The sequence below is a fragment of the Panthera tigris genome, chromosome D4 (assembly GCF_018350195.1).
Source record: "Panthera tigris isolate Pti1 chromosome D4, P.tigris_Pti1_mat1.1, whole genome shotgun sequence".
NCBI classification, from domain to species: domain Eukaryota; kingdom Metazoa; phylum Chordata; class Mammalia; order Carnivora; family Felidae; genus Panthera; species Panthera tigris.
The window spans coordinates 72,800,396-72,813,766 of NC_056672.1; the positions used below are offsets into that span (position 1 = coordinate 72,800,396).

At 42.6% G+C, this 13,371-nt stretch overlaps 2 protein-coding genes across 3 annotated transcripts in view; one reads left to right on the top strand and one right to left on the bottom strand.

Moving 5' to 3' along the window:
* Nucleotides 1-3,911, top strand: part of SLC31A1 (solute carrier family 31 member 1) — a gene marked incomplete at its 5' end in the record, with an annotated part of 40,830 nt that extends 36,919 nt beyond the window's left edge. The window contains one exon of the mRNA XM_042963495.1: nucleotides 570-3,911. Within this exon, the coding sequence (XP_042819429.1) occupies nucleotides 570-771 (202 nt within the window). The remainder of the gene's footprint in view (nucleotides 1-569) is intronic.
* Nucleotides 3,912-6,773: 2,862 nt separating this feature from the next.
* On the bottom strand, nucleotides 6,774-13,363 carry CDC26 (cell division cycle 26). 2 transcript variants are annotated; one of them, XM_007094306.3, is made up of 4 exons: nucleotides 13,215-13,363; nucleotides 11,239-11,347; nucleotides 10,617-10,738; nucleotides 6,774-7,240 (listed from the first exon to the last, which is right to left on the bottom strand). In XM_007094306.3, exons 2-4 carry the CDS (start codon nucleotides 11,288-11,290, stop codon nucleotides 7,064-7,066), a joined length of 351 nt encoding a protein of 116 aa, XP_007094368.1. In that variant the 5' UTR covers nucleotides 11,291-11,347; nucleotides 13,215-13,363; the 3' UTR covers nucleotides 6,774-7,063. The 2 variants fall into 2 exon arrangements, with proteins under 2 accessions (XP_007094368.1, XP_007094369.1); XM_007094307.3 differs by lacking the exon at nucleotides 13,215-13,363 and adding an exon at nucleotides 12,810-13,175.
* Between the last annotated feature and the right edge of the window lie 8 nt (nucleotides 13,364-13,371).

Sequence of the window (13,371 nt, forward strand, 5' to 3'; positions counted from 1 at the left end):
AAAAAAAACTGAAATAAATTGGAGTCCTTGAAGACTCTTATAGACCAATATGCTGCTTTCAAGCAAGCGCAGTATTACTGAGGCCCAAACATGTTGTGACTTACCTAAGGTGACAGAGCTGGTAAGTGACAGAGGGGATAGCCACGCCTCCTGATCCCTTGTAAATACTTTGTACTATACTACCCAACCCTTGATTCTATTTCTGTTTTTTAGAATGTGAACTTTGCAAAGGTGGAAGGCCTGAAAATGTTCAAATAAGTATGGGAGGGTTTAGGGCTTCTGTTTTGGGATCCATGGTAGAGGTAAGTTAGGGAGTTAGTCCTCCTTCCTCTCCTCCTCCTGCGGACATAGAACTGTATCTGGCCGATCCTTATTAACCCGGCAGCCCTATCATGTTTCACTCCAGGGACCGTATACAACATACATACACAAAGAAGCCATGAGTTGCCTGGATGGCTGTGAGGAGTCCAGTTCAAGCTGAGCTCGTGACCAGAACTGTCCCCCTTTCTCTTGAGCTGCCCAGACACTGCTCAGGGTCCCTGATTGCTATGTTCCTCTTTGTTCTCCAGGCAACAGATGCTGAGCTTTCCCCACCTCCTGCAGACAGTGCTGCATATCATCCAAGTGGTCATCAGCTACTTCCTCATGCTCATCTTCATGACCTACAACGGGTACCTCTGCATTGCAGTAGCAGCGGGGGCTGGCACAGGATACTTTCTCTTCAGCTGGAAGAAGGCAGTGGTGGTGGACATCACAGAGCATTGCCATTAGCGTTCAACTCCATGGTGCGGCCTTATCGATTGCAGTGGGAAGCAGTTCAAGACTGAAAGACATGATTCCTACTCCAATCTTCCCTTCTTGCTCCTTATTTCCTTTCTCTCTCTCTCTCTCTCTCTCTCTCTCTCTCTCACACTCACACACACACACACACACACACACACACACACCCCTACTCAACAGAGGCTTAGCTTTTAGTCTCTGAGCTAAGGTGATAACCTCCCTGGGTTTTTTCTAATGATCTGAGATTCCCTCAGAATCTCTCCTCCCTCATCATCTTAGATCCAAGTTACATGTTCTTGTCCAAGCCAGGTAGCTTTCTATTCAAGACTTGATCACCTGCTTCCTTTTTTAGTCCTCTGTTTTTATTTTGTTAACAGTGTGTGAATTTGGTGGGTTTCTCCTGGGTCGGTGATGGAAGGAGATTCTATTCAGCTAGGATTGATGGAAGCTGAGGGAAATTCTGGCCCAACTAAACCCAGAACCCAAACTTAACACTTGAAAGTGAGTTCCAGTCTTTGGATTCGATAAGTGTGAAATACATTGGGCCTTTCACTAGTTGTGATGTGTTGCGTCAGAATCTTTGTAGTGTGTAGAAGGGTGGTTTGAGACTAAACACAGGGCTGGGGTGTGCAGAAGTGTGCATTCTTAGGTGGCTGGCTCATGAACTTGTGTTCCTACTTGACATTTTGATTAGAATGAACTTGTCAATCAAAAAAAAAAAGATGACAATCAATTTGAGAAAATAGAAATAGATATTTTAAAATAAAACCATTGATACTTTGACTTGGTACCTTGGATTGTCACAGCTGAATGAATCAAGAGTTTGAATCATTTTCTTTCGTTATTGTTTTCTTATGTTGGCCTCTAAACCAGTGGTTTTCAAACTTGAGCATACATCAGAATCACCCGAAGGGCTTGTTAGAGCACTAGCTTCTGGGCCTCAACCCAGAGCCCCAAAATTGGCATTTCTAACAAGTTCCCAGGCGATGATTCTGCTGATGGTCAGGGGACCACGCTTTGAAAATCTCTGTTTTAAAACTAAGGAAGTGTCACCTGGTGCGGTGAGCTACCTGGTATTGGGCACAGGAGTTTGAATTGCTGGTGGTAGGTGATATGTCTAAGCTTAACTCGTGTACTAAATGCTGCTGGTCAATACTTAATCATTCCAGAAACGTTTATTCTGCTCCAGCTGTGTGTATGTGTGCCCAAGGGCTATAGCCAAAGTAACTTTTATCAGTATGTATGAAATCACTAGTCTTTATTTTTAAAGGTCTGTGGTTTCTTAGAAGTAGCTTGAAGATTGAGGAAGACCTTTGAGCTGCAGTATAAAATCAGCTAGTCATGGGTCAGAAGGGCAAAAGCCCAGCCCTCTCTTTGGAGAGGTTTAGGGTATGGTCTGCTGATCATCAGATTTTCCTCAGCCCCCAGCATCCATGTCCACACCAGGCAGGTCCTCATCTTCTACATGACCATCTTCGTTACTCTCTGGGGTTTCATTAGATCACATGTGACCAAAACCTCTTTTTCTCAATGAAGAACCACACTGGGTTTTTATTCTGTTCAGTTGTTAGGTTACACTGCAGTCTCGTTCCCAGTCCAAACTACCTGTATGAAGTGACTCTTCCTGTGCTAGTCTAAATCCTGCCCTCCTTGGTGCTAGACTCCAATCGTGCCTCAGGGCAGAGGAGACAAAACACAACTATTCTGTTGGTCTCTGTTGTGGTTTTGAAGTTTGTACTTTCTCTGTGGGTGCCAGTTAAATATTGGAGGGCAAGGAATGTGTACTTCCATGGCTTTAAATCAAGAGAGGGTTATCAGCTTCCTGGATCGAGGGTAATATCTAAGAACCAAGATTTAGAGTTTTGTGCTTTTCTCTCATTCCAACCACTTGTGCTGATATTTAGCAAGAGTGGAGTGAATGACAGGTAGCGACAGAGTCCAACAGGAAGGTGTAAATAGCCTGTTATTATCTCAGAAGCCAAGGAATAATAAAACCATGAGAAAATAAGACTCAATGTTTAATAGTGACCCTGGTGCTCTCTGGAAATCTTGGCATGAGCTGCTATAAAATATCCTTTTCAGAAACAGGACTTTATCAGTAAGGTAAGAAAAATCGAGGCCAGTTAAGACAAAGTGCTGTGAGTTTGAAACTCAACAGAGAAACATCAGTTGGGGCTGGTCTTCAGGTATTCAAGATCGAGTGTCATGTAAAACCTGAATTCCAGCAATTCTTAGATTAGGTTGCCAAAGGAAGAAGCTAGTGAAGGAGAAACAATTGAAACCTTAAATTCCATCTTTCTTGAGCTCTTGGATTGTGTTAATGATCTCATTGACTTTGATTTGTGTATCTCTGTTCATCAATTTAGTGCCTGACTTCTTTGTTCCTTCTGGACCCAAATTTCTTTTCTTCCTTCCCTGTTCAACATCTCTTAGAAGCCTGTATCGCCATTTCTTTGGCTTTTCTTTCCCTTTCTGTCTTTTCAGTCTTTAATCCCATGTATCTGGTTTATTAATCTCCTTAGCCCTCCTGATGCAGTGGACATAGCTGTGCAGGGGATCTAGATACCTGTCAGAAGTTGTAAAACCCCTTAAGCACGCGTTGAGGAGAAGTTGTTCTGCCGGAATGTCTATAAAAAGCTGAGTAAAGGGCTGCCTACTAGTACCACCTGCAGAGTCCCAGAATCTTAGGTGCTGTCTCCAGTCTATGTTGGAGGAACACTCAGCCCCTTGTTGTCCACGAACAGGGAATCCTCTGTGTCCAACAGCAAATGAAAAATTAAGGTTTCTTCACTACTTCTATGGTAGGACTGTCTGGAATTCTATTTCAGACTGAGGCTCTGGGCTTGGGATCTAGCCACAGAGTTTCTTATAAGGAGCTGGAAGGGGAGGGGGCAGGGGTTACATGTTCATGTCCTTTAATTTTGATCCTGCTCTCTCCAGCTGCTTCTTTCAGAAGATACATCTAAAGATACAAAGTCTGCATTTGATATAATGCCTTAATCACTGAGTCTACAATTAATGTTGACCGTTTTAGATTGTAAGCTCCTGGAGAGTAGTATTGCTGTAGTAGGAATGTTTTAACACTGTCATATGTAAAAGAACAAAATAAATATTTTGATTTTGTGATTCTATGCATGTCTTTCTGCCCAGAGTGACAGTAGAGTAAGTGGTCTTTTTGTTGGCCATTACCATCAATTTTTAAGATGTCAGACTTTTAAGTGTTTTGATCCCTTTACATTTTCATCCTACTCTCCTTAAAATGACGAGCGAGTACATGCCAGAAGATCTACATGACATTTCTCACAGGAGGCAGGGTCTTCATGAAGCTGCAAATAACTCAGCATACCACGGATTCCTGAATTTAAAAGCTAACCCACCATATCCTAATCTCTTCTTCGGTGTTTATGCTATTGGGCAAGAGGCCCTGAGTTGGGCCTCTAGGATCTTCACAACCAAGGCTTGAAGTGAGCACTGGCCCTGCCTATCCCTTCAGAAATGCCAGAACGCTGCTGTTATCTGCCATTCCTACTCACTGGCCCCCAGAAAGCATCTTACCATCCAGGACCATCCCTAGTCACCTCCATAGTGTAGTATGAGGAACATGGACTTTGGAGTCCAGCATACCTGGGTTTGAATCTTGGCTCCCCCACTTACCAGAAGTGTGACCTTGGGGCACGTGGGTGGCTCAGGTGGTTAAGCTCCAACTTTGGCCTGGGTCATGATCTCACGGTTTGTGGGTTTGAACCCTGTGTTGGGCTCTGTGCTGACAGCTCAGAGCTTGGAGCCTGCCTCGGATTCTGTCTCCCTCTTTCTGCCCCTCCCCTGCTCATACTCTCTCAAAAATAAAATTAAAAAAAAAACAGAAGTGTGACCTTAGGCAAGTGATTTTGATAATCCCTAAACCTTAGTGTTCTCATTTATAAAAAGGCAATAATGGTACCATTTTCAACTTGGGAGCAATATGTATAAGCCACCTAGCACTTAATAGGCAACTGGACGATAGTAAGTATATTTTTGATGATTTTTACTCCAGCTTTCAGGAACTGAAAGGTAAGCTCTTCGGGATGAGGTTAGTATCTCTTCACGAGCACCTGACCATTTTCTAGAAATGAACACTAGGACCTAAGGAATAACAATTTATGTATGGGGTTTTAGTTGTGTCTAAAAGGATTTATGCTGCAATAAGCCCTTATGTACTCATCTGGTAAATGTCTCCTGTATACAAAAAATGGCATGGAAATTTCCTGCGAACTGGAATGGCATCCTCTCACTCTGCCCCTGATAGCCTCACATTCTAGACCCAGCAGGGGGAGACTAGGAGAGCAGTGTAGCCATAAAGTTTTGACATGGGTTCAGAAATCAATATGCTTGGGTTCAAATCTCAGCTCTACCCCTTAATAGCTGAGCATTAGTTTCCCCTTTTGTAAAATGAGGATCTAGTACTCTCACAGGAGTTAAAGATTAAATGAGATAATCTGTATAACGCACTCCATACAGTGTCTTTACATATACAGCCCTCTGAGTATTGGCTGATTAGGAGGGAAGATGAAATTAAGGAGGCTCAATGTTTTCATGCTTCTGTGCCTATTCATGCTGGGAAGTGACAGCTTAAGACAGAAGCTAGTTTCTCTCCCCTCCCCCACCCCGCCTTTTTTTTTCTCTTCTATCCTGGCCTTTGCAGGCTTCGAGGTAATGTACTCAATTTCCCTATCTGGAGCCTGACTCTTGCTCTGTCTTTAAGACCATAACAGAATTGAAGGTCTTTTATCAAACTGGAAGTATAAAGGTTTTGAAAGAACAGTTGGAGAAAGAGAACTATATATCCTTTTCTATCACTGCCTCTCCCATGTGTATTTTTTTAATGTTTATTTTTGAGAGAGAGGGTGCATGCACAAGTGGGGGAGGGGCAGAGAGAAGGGGACAGAGGATCTGAAGCGGGCTCTGTGCTGACAGTAGTGAGCTCAATGTGGGGCTTGAAATGAACTGTGAAATCATGACCTGAGCCAAAGTTGGACACTCAACCGACTGAGCCACCCAGGTGCTCTGCCTCTCCCATAATCTTTTTACCCAGCCTTCAACTACCCCTAGAACTGGGTAAAATCTTGCCAAAGGGTCTCTTCAGAACTGATGATTCTAGGGGCGCCTGGATGGCTCAATTAAGCATCTGACTCTTGATTTCAGATCATGATCTCACAGCTCATGAGTTTGTGCCCCACGTTGGGTTCTGCACTGACAATGAGGAGCCTGCTTGGGATTCTCTCCCTCTCAGCCCCTCCCCTGCTCAAGTGTGTGCATGCATGCACAGTCTCTCAAAATAAATAAATAAAATTAAAAACTGATGACTCTCGAGACTCCTACCACAGTTGGCAATTCACTGTAGTTGAATGAAACAGTGAAAACAATAGGACGTGATTTTTTTTAAGGTGTTTTTTTTTTTTTTTTTTTTTTTTTTTTAGTAATCTCTACACCCAATGTGGGGCTTGAACTCACAACCCCGAGATGGAGTCACATGCTCCTGAGCCAGCCAGGCACCCCTCCTCCCCTCCGATTCTAAATTACCCTCTCAGATTAGCTCCTGGTGGCAAAAATTCTTAGGCAAGTTGGAAAAGGATGGCAAATTGGAATGATGGGAATATTGTTAGCATTCCTATTATCATATTTCCCTCCACTGCCTGTCCCCCTCCAAATTATGCCCACACTAGCTACAAAGCCATTCTGTAAACAGATTCTGGAAACCCACAGCTTGATCACATTTATACAAAATCACTAGAATCTAATCTCCACAAGGGCAGAGATCTTGGATTTTGCTCACTGATGTTACTAAATGCCTAAAATGGTCCTGGCACATAACAGAAACTCAATAAATACTTGCTGAAGAGACAAGTTGAATGAGTCCGTGACTGCAAGTGTCCTGTGTTTAGACACTCAGTAAAGGTGGGAAGAATGATGTCACCTCTTGGAGCAATTACCTTTCAAAGTCCTGAGGTTAACAGTACTATTCTTGTACTTCATTAAGGGTGTTGCACACTTTTCCAAAAATAGATTTATTTTTAAAAACAAAAGTCAGACAAGTTTTATAGAGTCAAATTTTCCAGAGATAAACTAGAGTTTGGATTTCCACTTAAGAGTGAAAGGTAAGCATTAGTTATCTCATGCAGAAGTATTTCTCTGCAGGAGTAAAACATTCTGCTTGACTTCAAGCACTCAATTCTCTAAACCTTATTTGTACTTCTGCCATCATTTTACTCCATTCCAGGGCTCTGGCATGCAAGATAATCTGCCTCTAAAATTCAAAACTTCCAAATTGAGATGAACGATTGTTGGGCTTGGGTTGGGGTTTATAACCAATTCGATCATTAATCATTTGTTCCCGGTTCTTGGGGTCACTGCTGAGCCCAATGGCACCTTCTCCATCACTGATTCCTACGACATCCACTTCTTCCTTTTGTTTCTTACGGTTCTGAAAGTATAAAAGTTTTAGGATTTAGGCAACATTCTTTCCATTACCAAACATTTAGCACCTACCATGCACTAGGCATACGGTAAAGTCTAGGGTTAAGGTCTATGGAATAATAAGCTGAAATCCTAGGTTTAAATGGATAATAAGGGTACAAGGGGGATACAGGGATATAGTGATAAAAGATATAACCCCTACCCTCCAGGATGTCACAGTCTAACTGGGAAACAGGTAAACAGACAGTGACAACACAGGGTGATCATGGCTATGACAGAGGAAAGTCCACACTACCAAAGAGACACAAAGAAGGAAGAATTGGGTGTGCAGTGGTACAGCTTCAGAGCAGGAAGCTGCAATTAGAAAGATAAATAATAATGAGAAGATGGATGTTAGCTGAACGTACTGTGGTCATCATTTCACAATATCTGTCAATCACACCATCATCCTCTACGTCTTAAACTTACACAGTGATGTATGTTACTCCTCAATAAAACAAGAAAAAAAAAAAAGAGTTGGTAGACAAGAGGGAGAGAAGGGTGTTTCAGTAAATGTATTATTCAAGAGAACAGATGGAAAAATTAAGTGGTAAAGCAATAGCCACCAGAAATTAACAGTTTCCCTAACACCATGAGATTAAATGTAACACAGGAATACAAGGTTTTGTGCTATCTTATCAAAAGGCCTGTGTTTCAAGGTTTCATTTCGTTTTCAGGTAAAAGGGTTGGCTCTTACATCACAAGTGACTGCAGAATTCAAGTCCATGTCTTGGTTTGGTCACTTTTTTTTTTTATTTTTTAAGTAATCCCTACACCCAACGTGGGGCTTGAACTCACAACCTCGAGATCAAAAGTTGCATGCTCCACCGACTAAGCCAGCCAGGTGCCCCTCAGTTTGATCATTTTCAAAGACAGACTAACCCTGATCCCATAACTACTACTACCTAACTATAAAGATGGTATTAGATAATAACATCCCCTGAGAGCATGAACAAACGTTTTATCCAGTGTGCATTAGGAGAGTGACTACTCTAGCCACTGGAATCCCCACTATTATTCACCACTTACTAATGAACTCCGCATGTAAGTGCCAAGATCATAGAAGTACACTGAATAAGATGTTACTTTATACATATATATGTATGTGTGTATATAAAATGACCTTTCCGAGTTACTCTCTAGTTAGTCTACATTACCAATAAGTAACATTACAAAGTTCACCCCAAATACCTTAGTGAAAACAGGTTAAAAGGCAAAGGATACTATCATTTTATAAGCCATGAGAAACAGAATGTCCAAATGGAATGAAATCATTTAAAAGGCTTCCCACCATGAATAACTGCTGACTGTTTCAGAATCCAGAGTCATCAAAATGTAATTAAACTAATTTCAGTAACAAATGAAATACCAGTTTCTATAGGTTTCATTTAAGTTTAGTTTAAGGCAAAACTATTCCTAAGTTGCTCTAAAACAGGTCAAACTCACTGGATAATTGCCTTTAGTAGAAAGACTGACTCAATAGTGAGCTGATTCTGCAGAGTCAAAGTTCAGTATGCCAACACTTTATGAGACTCATTCCAGCTGAAGTTTAAACCATACTGAAAGGGCATTTCAGGGAAAGAGAACTGAGTGTGCAGAGGCACTGAGATTAAAGATAACTTGTCAGTGGAAGATAAAGTGGAGAGATGAGCAAGGACTACGCCACAAAGGGCCTTGTACACCATCCTAAGGAGTCAAGGAGTTATTCTGAGGGTTACTAAAGAATTTAAGTCTTATCAATGGACATCTAATACTAGGGAATAAGCTACACTTAAAAATACATACTGAGGGGCACCTGAGTGGCTCAGTCGGTTAAGTGTCTGACTCTTGATCTCAACTTAGGTCCTGATCTCAGGGGCATGAGTTTAAGCCCCACGTGGAGCCTACTTAAAAACAAAACAAAACAAAACAAAACAAAACAAAACAAAACATACAGAGTTCCTACCATCATACCAGACGCTGGGAACTCAACAGTGAAGCAGACAGACATGATTTCTACAATCAAGGCTCCTAATATAAATGCTTTTACAATAAGCAAATCACTGTAAATTATAACAAATGCTGTAAAGTAAAAGAATAGAGTGCTTTGAGAGACCCTAATGAGATGGTGACAGCATGATGGGAATGACACCCTTAACTTGGGATAGGTCAGAAGCAGCATCTCAGACTGAGAAAGTGACATTTAAACAGACATGAAGAAAGGGGGAGAGGAAAATAACATGGGCAAAGGCCACGAGTGATAAAATAGCTTGGCATATTCAAGGAAATGGAAGAAAGCCAGTGTGCCTGGGGTACAGAGACCAAAGCAAAGAATGGCAGGAGGTAAAACCCGAGGGGCCAGAACATACCAAATCTTGTAGGCCATGGTAAGGAACTGAGATTTTATTCTATGTGCAGGAAACCATGAGTAGTTTTAAGCAGGGGAATGACACGATCTGAAAATTTTTAAAGATCATTCTAGAAACCTGATGGAGAATGGATTAACGAAACTAAAATGCAAGTAGGAAGACCATTTAAGACGCAACTGAGATTGTACAGAGAAAGATGATGGTTACTTGGACTGGGGTTGTAACCGTGGAGACGCACAGGGAAAAAATAAAGGGTAAGGAAAAGCTAGAACTCAGGAGTGACTCCTAGATTTCTGGCTCGAGCATCTATATAGATACCCACAAGGGAACACTGAGGTGGAACCGCCTTGAGGAAAAAAATCAAGAGGTTTTTTGTTCTAACGTGTTCAGTTCAGTAGGCTGAACGGTGACCTCCAAAGCTCTTAGGTCCTAATCCCTGAACCTCTAAATGTTGCCTTACATGGGAAAAGGGTCTTTGCAGATGTGATAAGGATCTTGAAATGGAGACATTATCCTGAATTATCTGGGTGGGCCCTAAACGCCATCACATGTATCTTTGTAAGAGAGGGCCAAGGGAGATTTCAGAGACAGAACAAGAGAAAACAATGTGATCGTGGACACAGAGATTGAAGTGATGTAGCCACAAGTCAAGGAATACCAGTGGCTACCAGAAGCTGAGAGTCAAGGAACGGATTCTCCTCCAGAGCCTCTGGAGGGAGCATGGGTCCTGCTGACACCTTGATTTGGGACCACTCACACTGATTTCAGATTTCTGGCCTACAGAATGGTAAAAAAATAGATTTCTGTTGTTTTAAACCACCAATTTTGTGGTAATTTGTTATAGCAAGCCACAGGAAACTAACACATTAAGTCTGAGATGCCTGTAAAGCATCCAAATAGAGGTTTCAAATAAGCTATTGGTCTAAGCGTCTGGAGTTCAAAAGTTAAGAGCTATTGTTTTAAATATCCCTAAGGGTTCAAAAGTTGTATTCTTACCTCCAGGTCCTTTCGAATGCTCTCAAACTCCTCGATGTCATCAAGCTTCAGCTCCAGGCGGGTTGGTTTTCGCCGCAGCATAATGAGATCAACCCCAAGGGCCAGACCCAGTGAACCGTCAGCTATTAGAAATAGCAGAGGAGGAAAAACTGGAGGGGAAAAACCTCAGCTACAAATACAAGATCAATTTGTCCGCATGCATGCTAAATGAACAGTGATACAAAAGACTCATTTGGGTTCACACAGACACTTTGATGTCATGATTATTACATGATGGAGATCTGTAACTCCGCAATTCCAAAAAAAACAGTTTTCAAGGAAAAAAAAAAGAGCAAGCTGCCTATAAAAGAGAATTCTAGGTAATAATCGCCTTAATCTTATGCTCCAGTCACATTTAAAAAAACATTCCACCTTAGAGAATAAAGTTAAAATATCACATCTTAAAAATAAATTAAATAAATAAATGATCACATCTTAATTCGGTATAGTTAGTGGGAGAGTACACGGCCGTTAAAGTTGTTCAGCTCTGTGCGAGAACTGTAAGAGATCTGTGAATCTGTAAGAGATTTCCTGAATACTGAAATCAGTTTACTAAATTTTAGGCAAACTCCATATAACTCACAATTCACAGGGTTATCCTCAGGGTCTAAATAGGTCCTAAATGGACAGGTCATTCATTAAACAAACACTTCTTGTGCTCCGGCTACAGAGTTGAAAGGCATAGTCGCAGTCTGTGGGGAAAACAAACACGTAAACAGAAAATTGCAACATACTCTAATAAGATGATGAGGATAACACGATGGCACCACACAGGCACCCAATCCAGTCTGGGCAGAGTGTGGGGCAGACAGGGATGTGGAAGACTTCCTGGAGGAGATCTCTAAGCTGACTTGCGAAGGGCAGCCAGAGAAAGGAGGGTAAGGAAGGGCATTCCAGGCAGAGAGAACAAGTACGCCAAGAGGCTCAAAAGAACACTCTGAAAACCCAAGGTGATGCTTATGCTAACAAAAAACAATTTCCTTAAAGACAGTGAAACTCCCCAACTGAGTTCACAACCTGTTGAGGGCAACATCTTTATAGTCTCCATTGCCCCAAGTAGTGTGAATCTATAATAACCAGTCAGTAAATGTGTTGTTGAATAAACTAAGACACCCCAATTAGACGAAACGAACTTTTCTTGAACGCTGTGCTACGCTTTTCCACTCCCCTTCTTTGGACTTTTATTTTAACACAGAAACCCTCTGAAGCTGACAAAATTAGCTCTATATTAAAAATGAAGTTGAGGCTGTTCAGTTTGGTTAATAAATGTCAGCCTCCTATAAAAACTACATGGTGAAAATTAAATGAGAATGATGTCAGTGAAAGCTCCTTTAGAGTATGTACAATTACAGGGGCGTCTGTCTGGCTCAGTCGGTAGGTAGTGCATACATAGTCTTAATCTCAGGGTCATGAGTTCAAACCCCATGTTGGGTGTGGAGCTTACTTTCAAAGAGTACGTACAGATATAAATTATTATCACATCTATCTAGGAAGTAGCTAGAGACTCTGAAGTATACGAAGGAAGAAATGTATCCTCCCTGGAAGCTTGGAACAGAACCGGCTGGCACATTACATTTCAAAATTGCTTTGTATGAAATCAAATACTATCTTGATTTCAATGTAAACAAATGGTAGAGGAAGCCAAAGTTCCAAGGGGGGAATAAGGGAGGAAAGAATATTTAAAAGGAAGAAAAACCCTGCTGCAGGTTTTCTTCACTTTTCTGCAAACTGTGAAAAGCTCGCCACTAGGAGGCAGTACAGAGTAACGGGCAAAAGCGCTCCCTCAGCAGGCCAAAGGGCAGGGGGCGAGATTCTAATGCCACCCGCCACTGATCTTGGACAATTAGTTTCATCTTTCACTGGCCCTTAGTTTCCTCAGGTTTCTGTACTCTGTTGTTGCATAGATTGAACGACGTAATGCACAGCAAGTTCCTAGAACGTGACTTGGCATTTAGTAAACACTCAATAAACAATAGCTATTATTATTGTAATTGCCCTTGGGGAAGGGGAGGGCGAGCTGTCCAGCTCAAGAAACACCAATAGTTTAAGCATGTCCACCCCCAACACGGGGGCAAAACCTTTGCCTTGTTATCTCCGATGTCCCAGCACCCAGCGGAACCCAGGGCCACGCAGAGTTGCCCGGGCTCAGTTTACCTGACGCTTTCGTGGGCATCATCTCACTCGGAGTCAGACACAAAGACCGGGCTGAATACAAACTTCAACAAAAGCAGGCCGTACCTCCTCCTCCGGGTTTTTATTTTTACTTTGGCGCTAGAGGGCTCTTTGAGCCTAATCTGTCGCCACTGATCAAATACACCAAAAATTCACCCAACTCAGAGGAAGGCCCTGGGACAACGTCCCCACAGCGGAGAACAGCACTCCCTCCGCAGCTCCAGAGCGGCACTCACGAGTCCAGGGAGAGGGTGTCCATGGCAACATGGCCCTCCGCTCAGGAGGCGTGAAGCCCCTCTTATTAGGGCCAAGAGCGACAACCGGCCTCGGAAGCCCTCCATTTGCTACCGGAGTTCAGCCCAGGGCCGCGCGACTCGACGCACCTACCTCTTTTCAACCCAGCTCAGCCTCTTCCCGGAACCCCGGCGCCCACCGCGAGTCTCCTGCTAAGCTCACTGGACTACACTTCCCAGACTGCTCTGGACCTCCCTCCTGCAGAACCTCGTCCTCCTCCCGCTTTCCTTAGAGGCTCTTCGATTGGCGC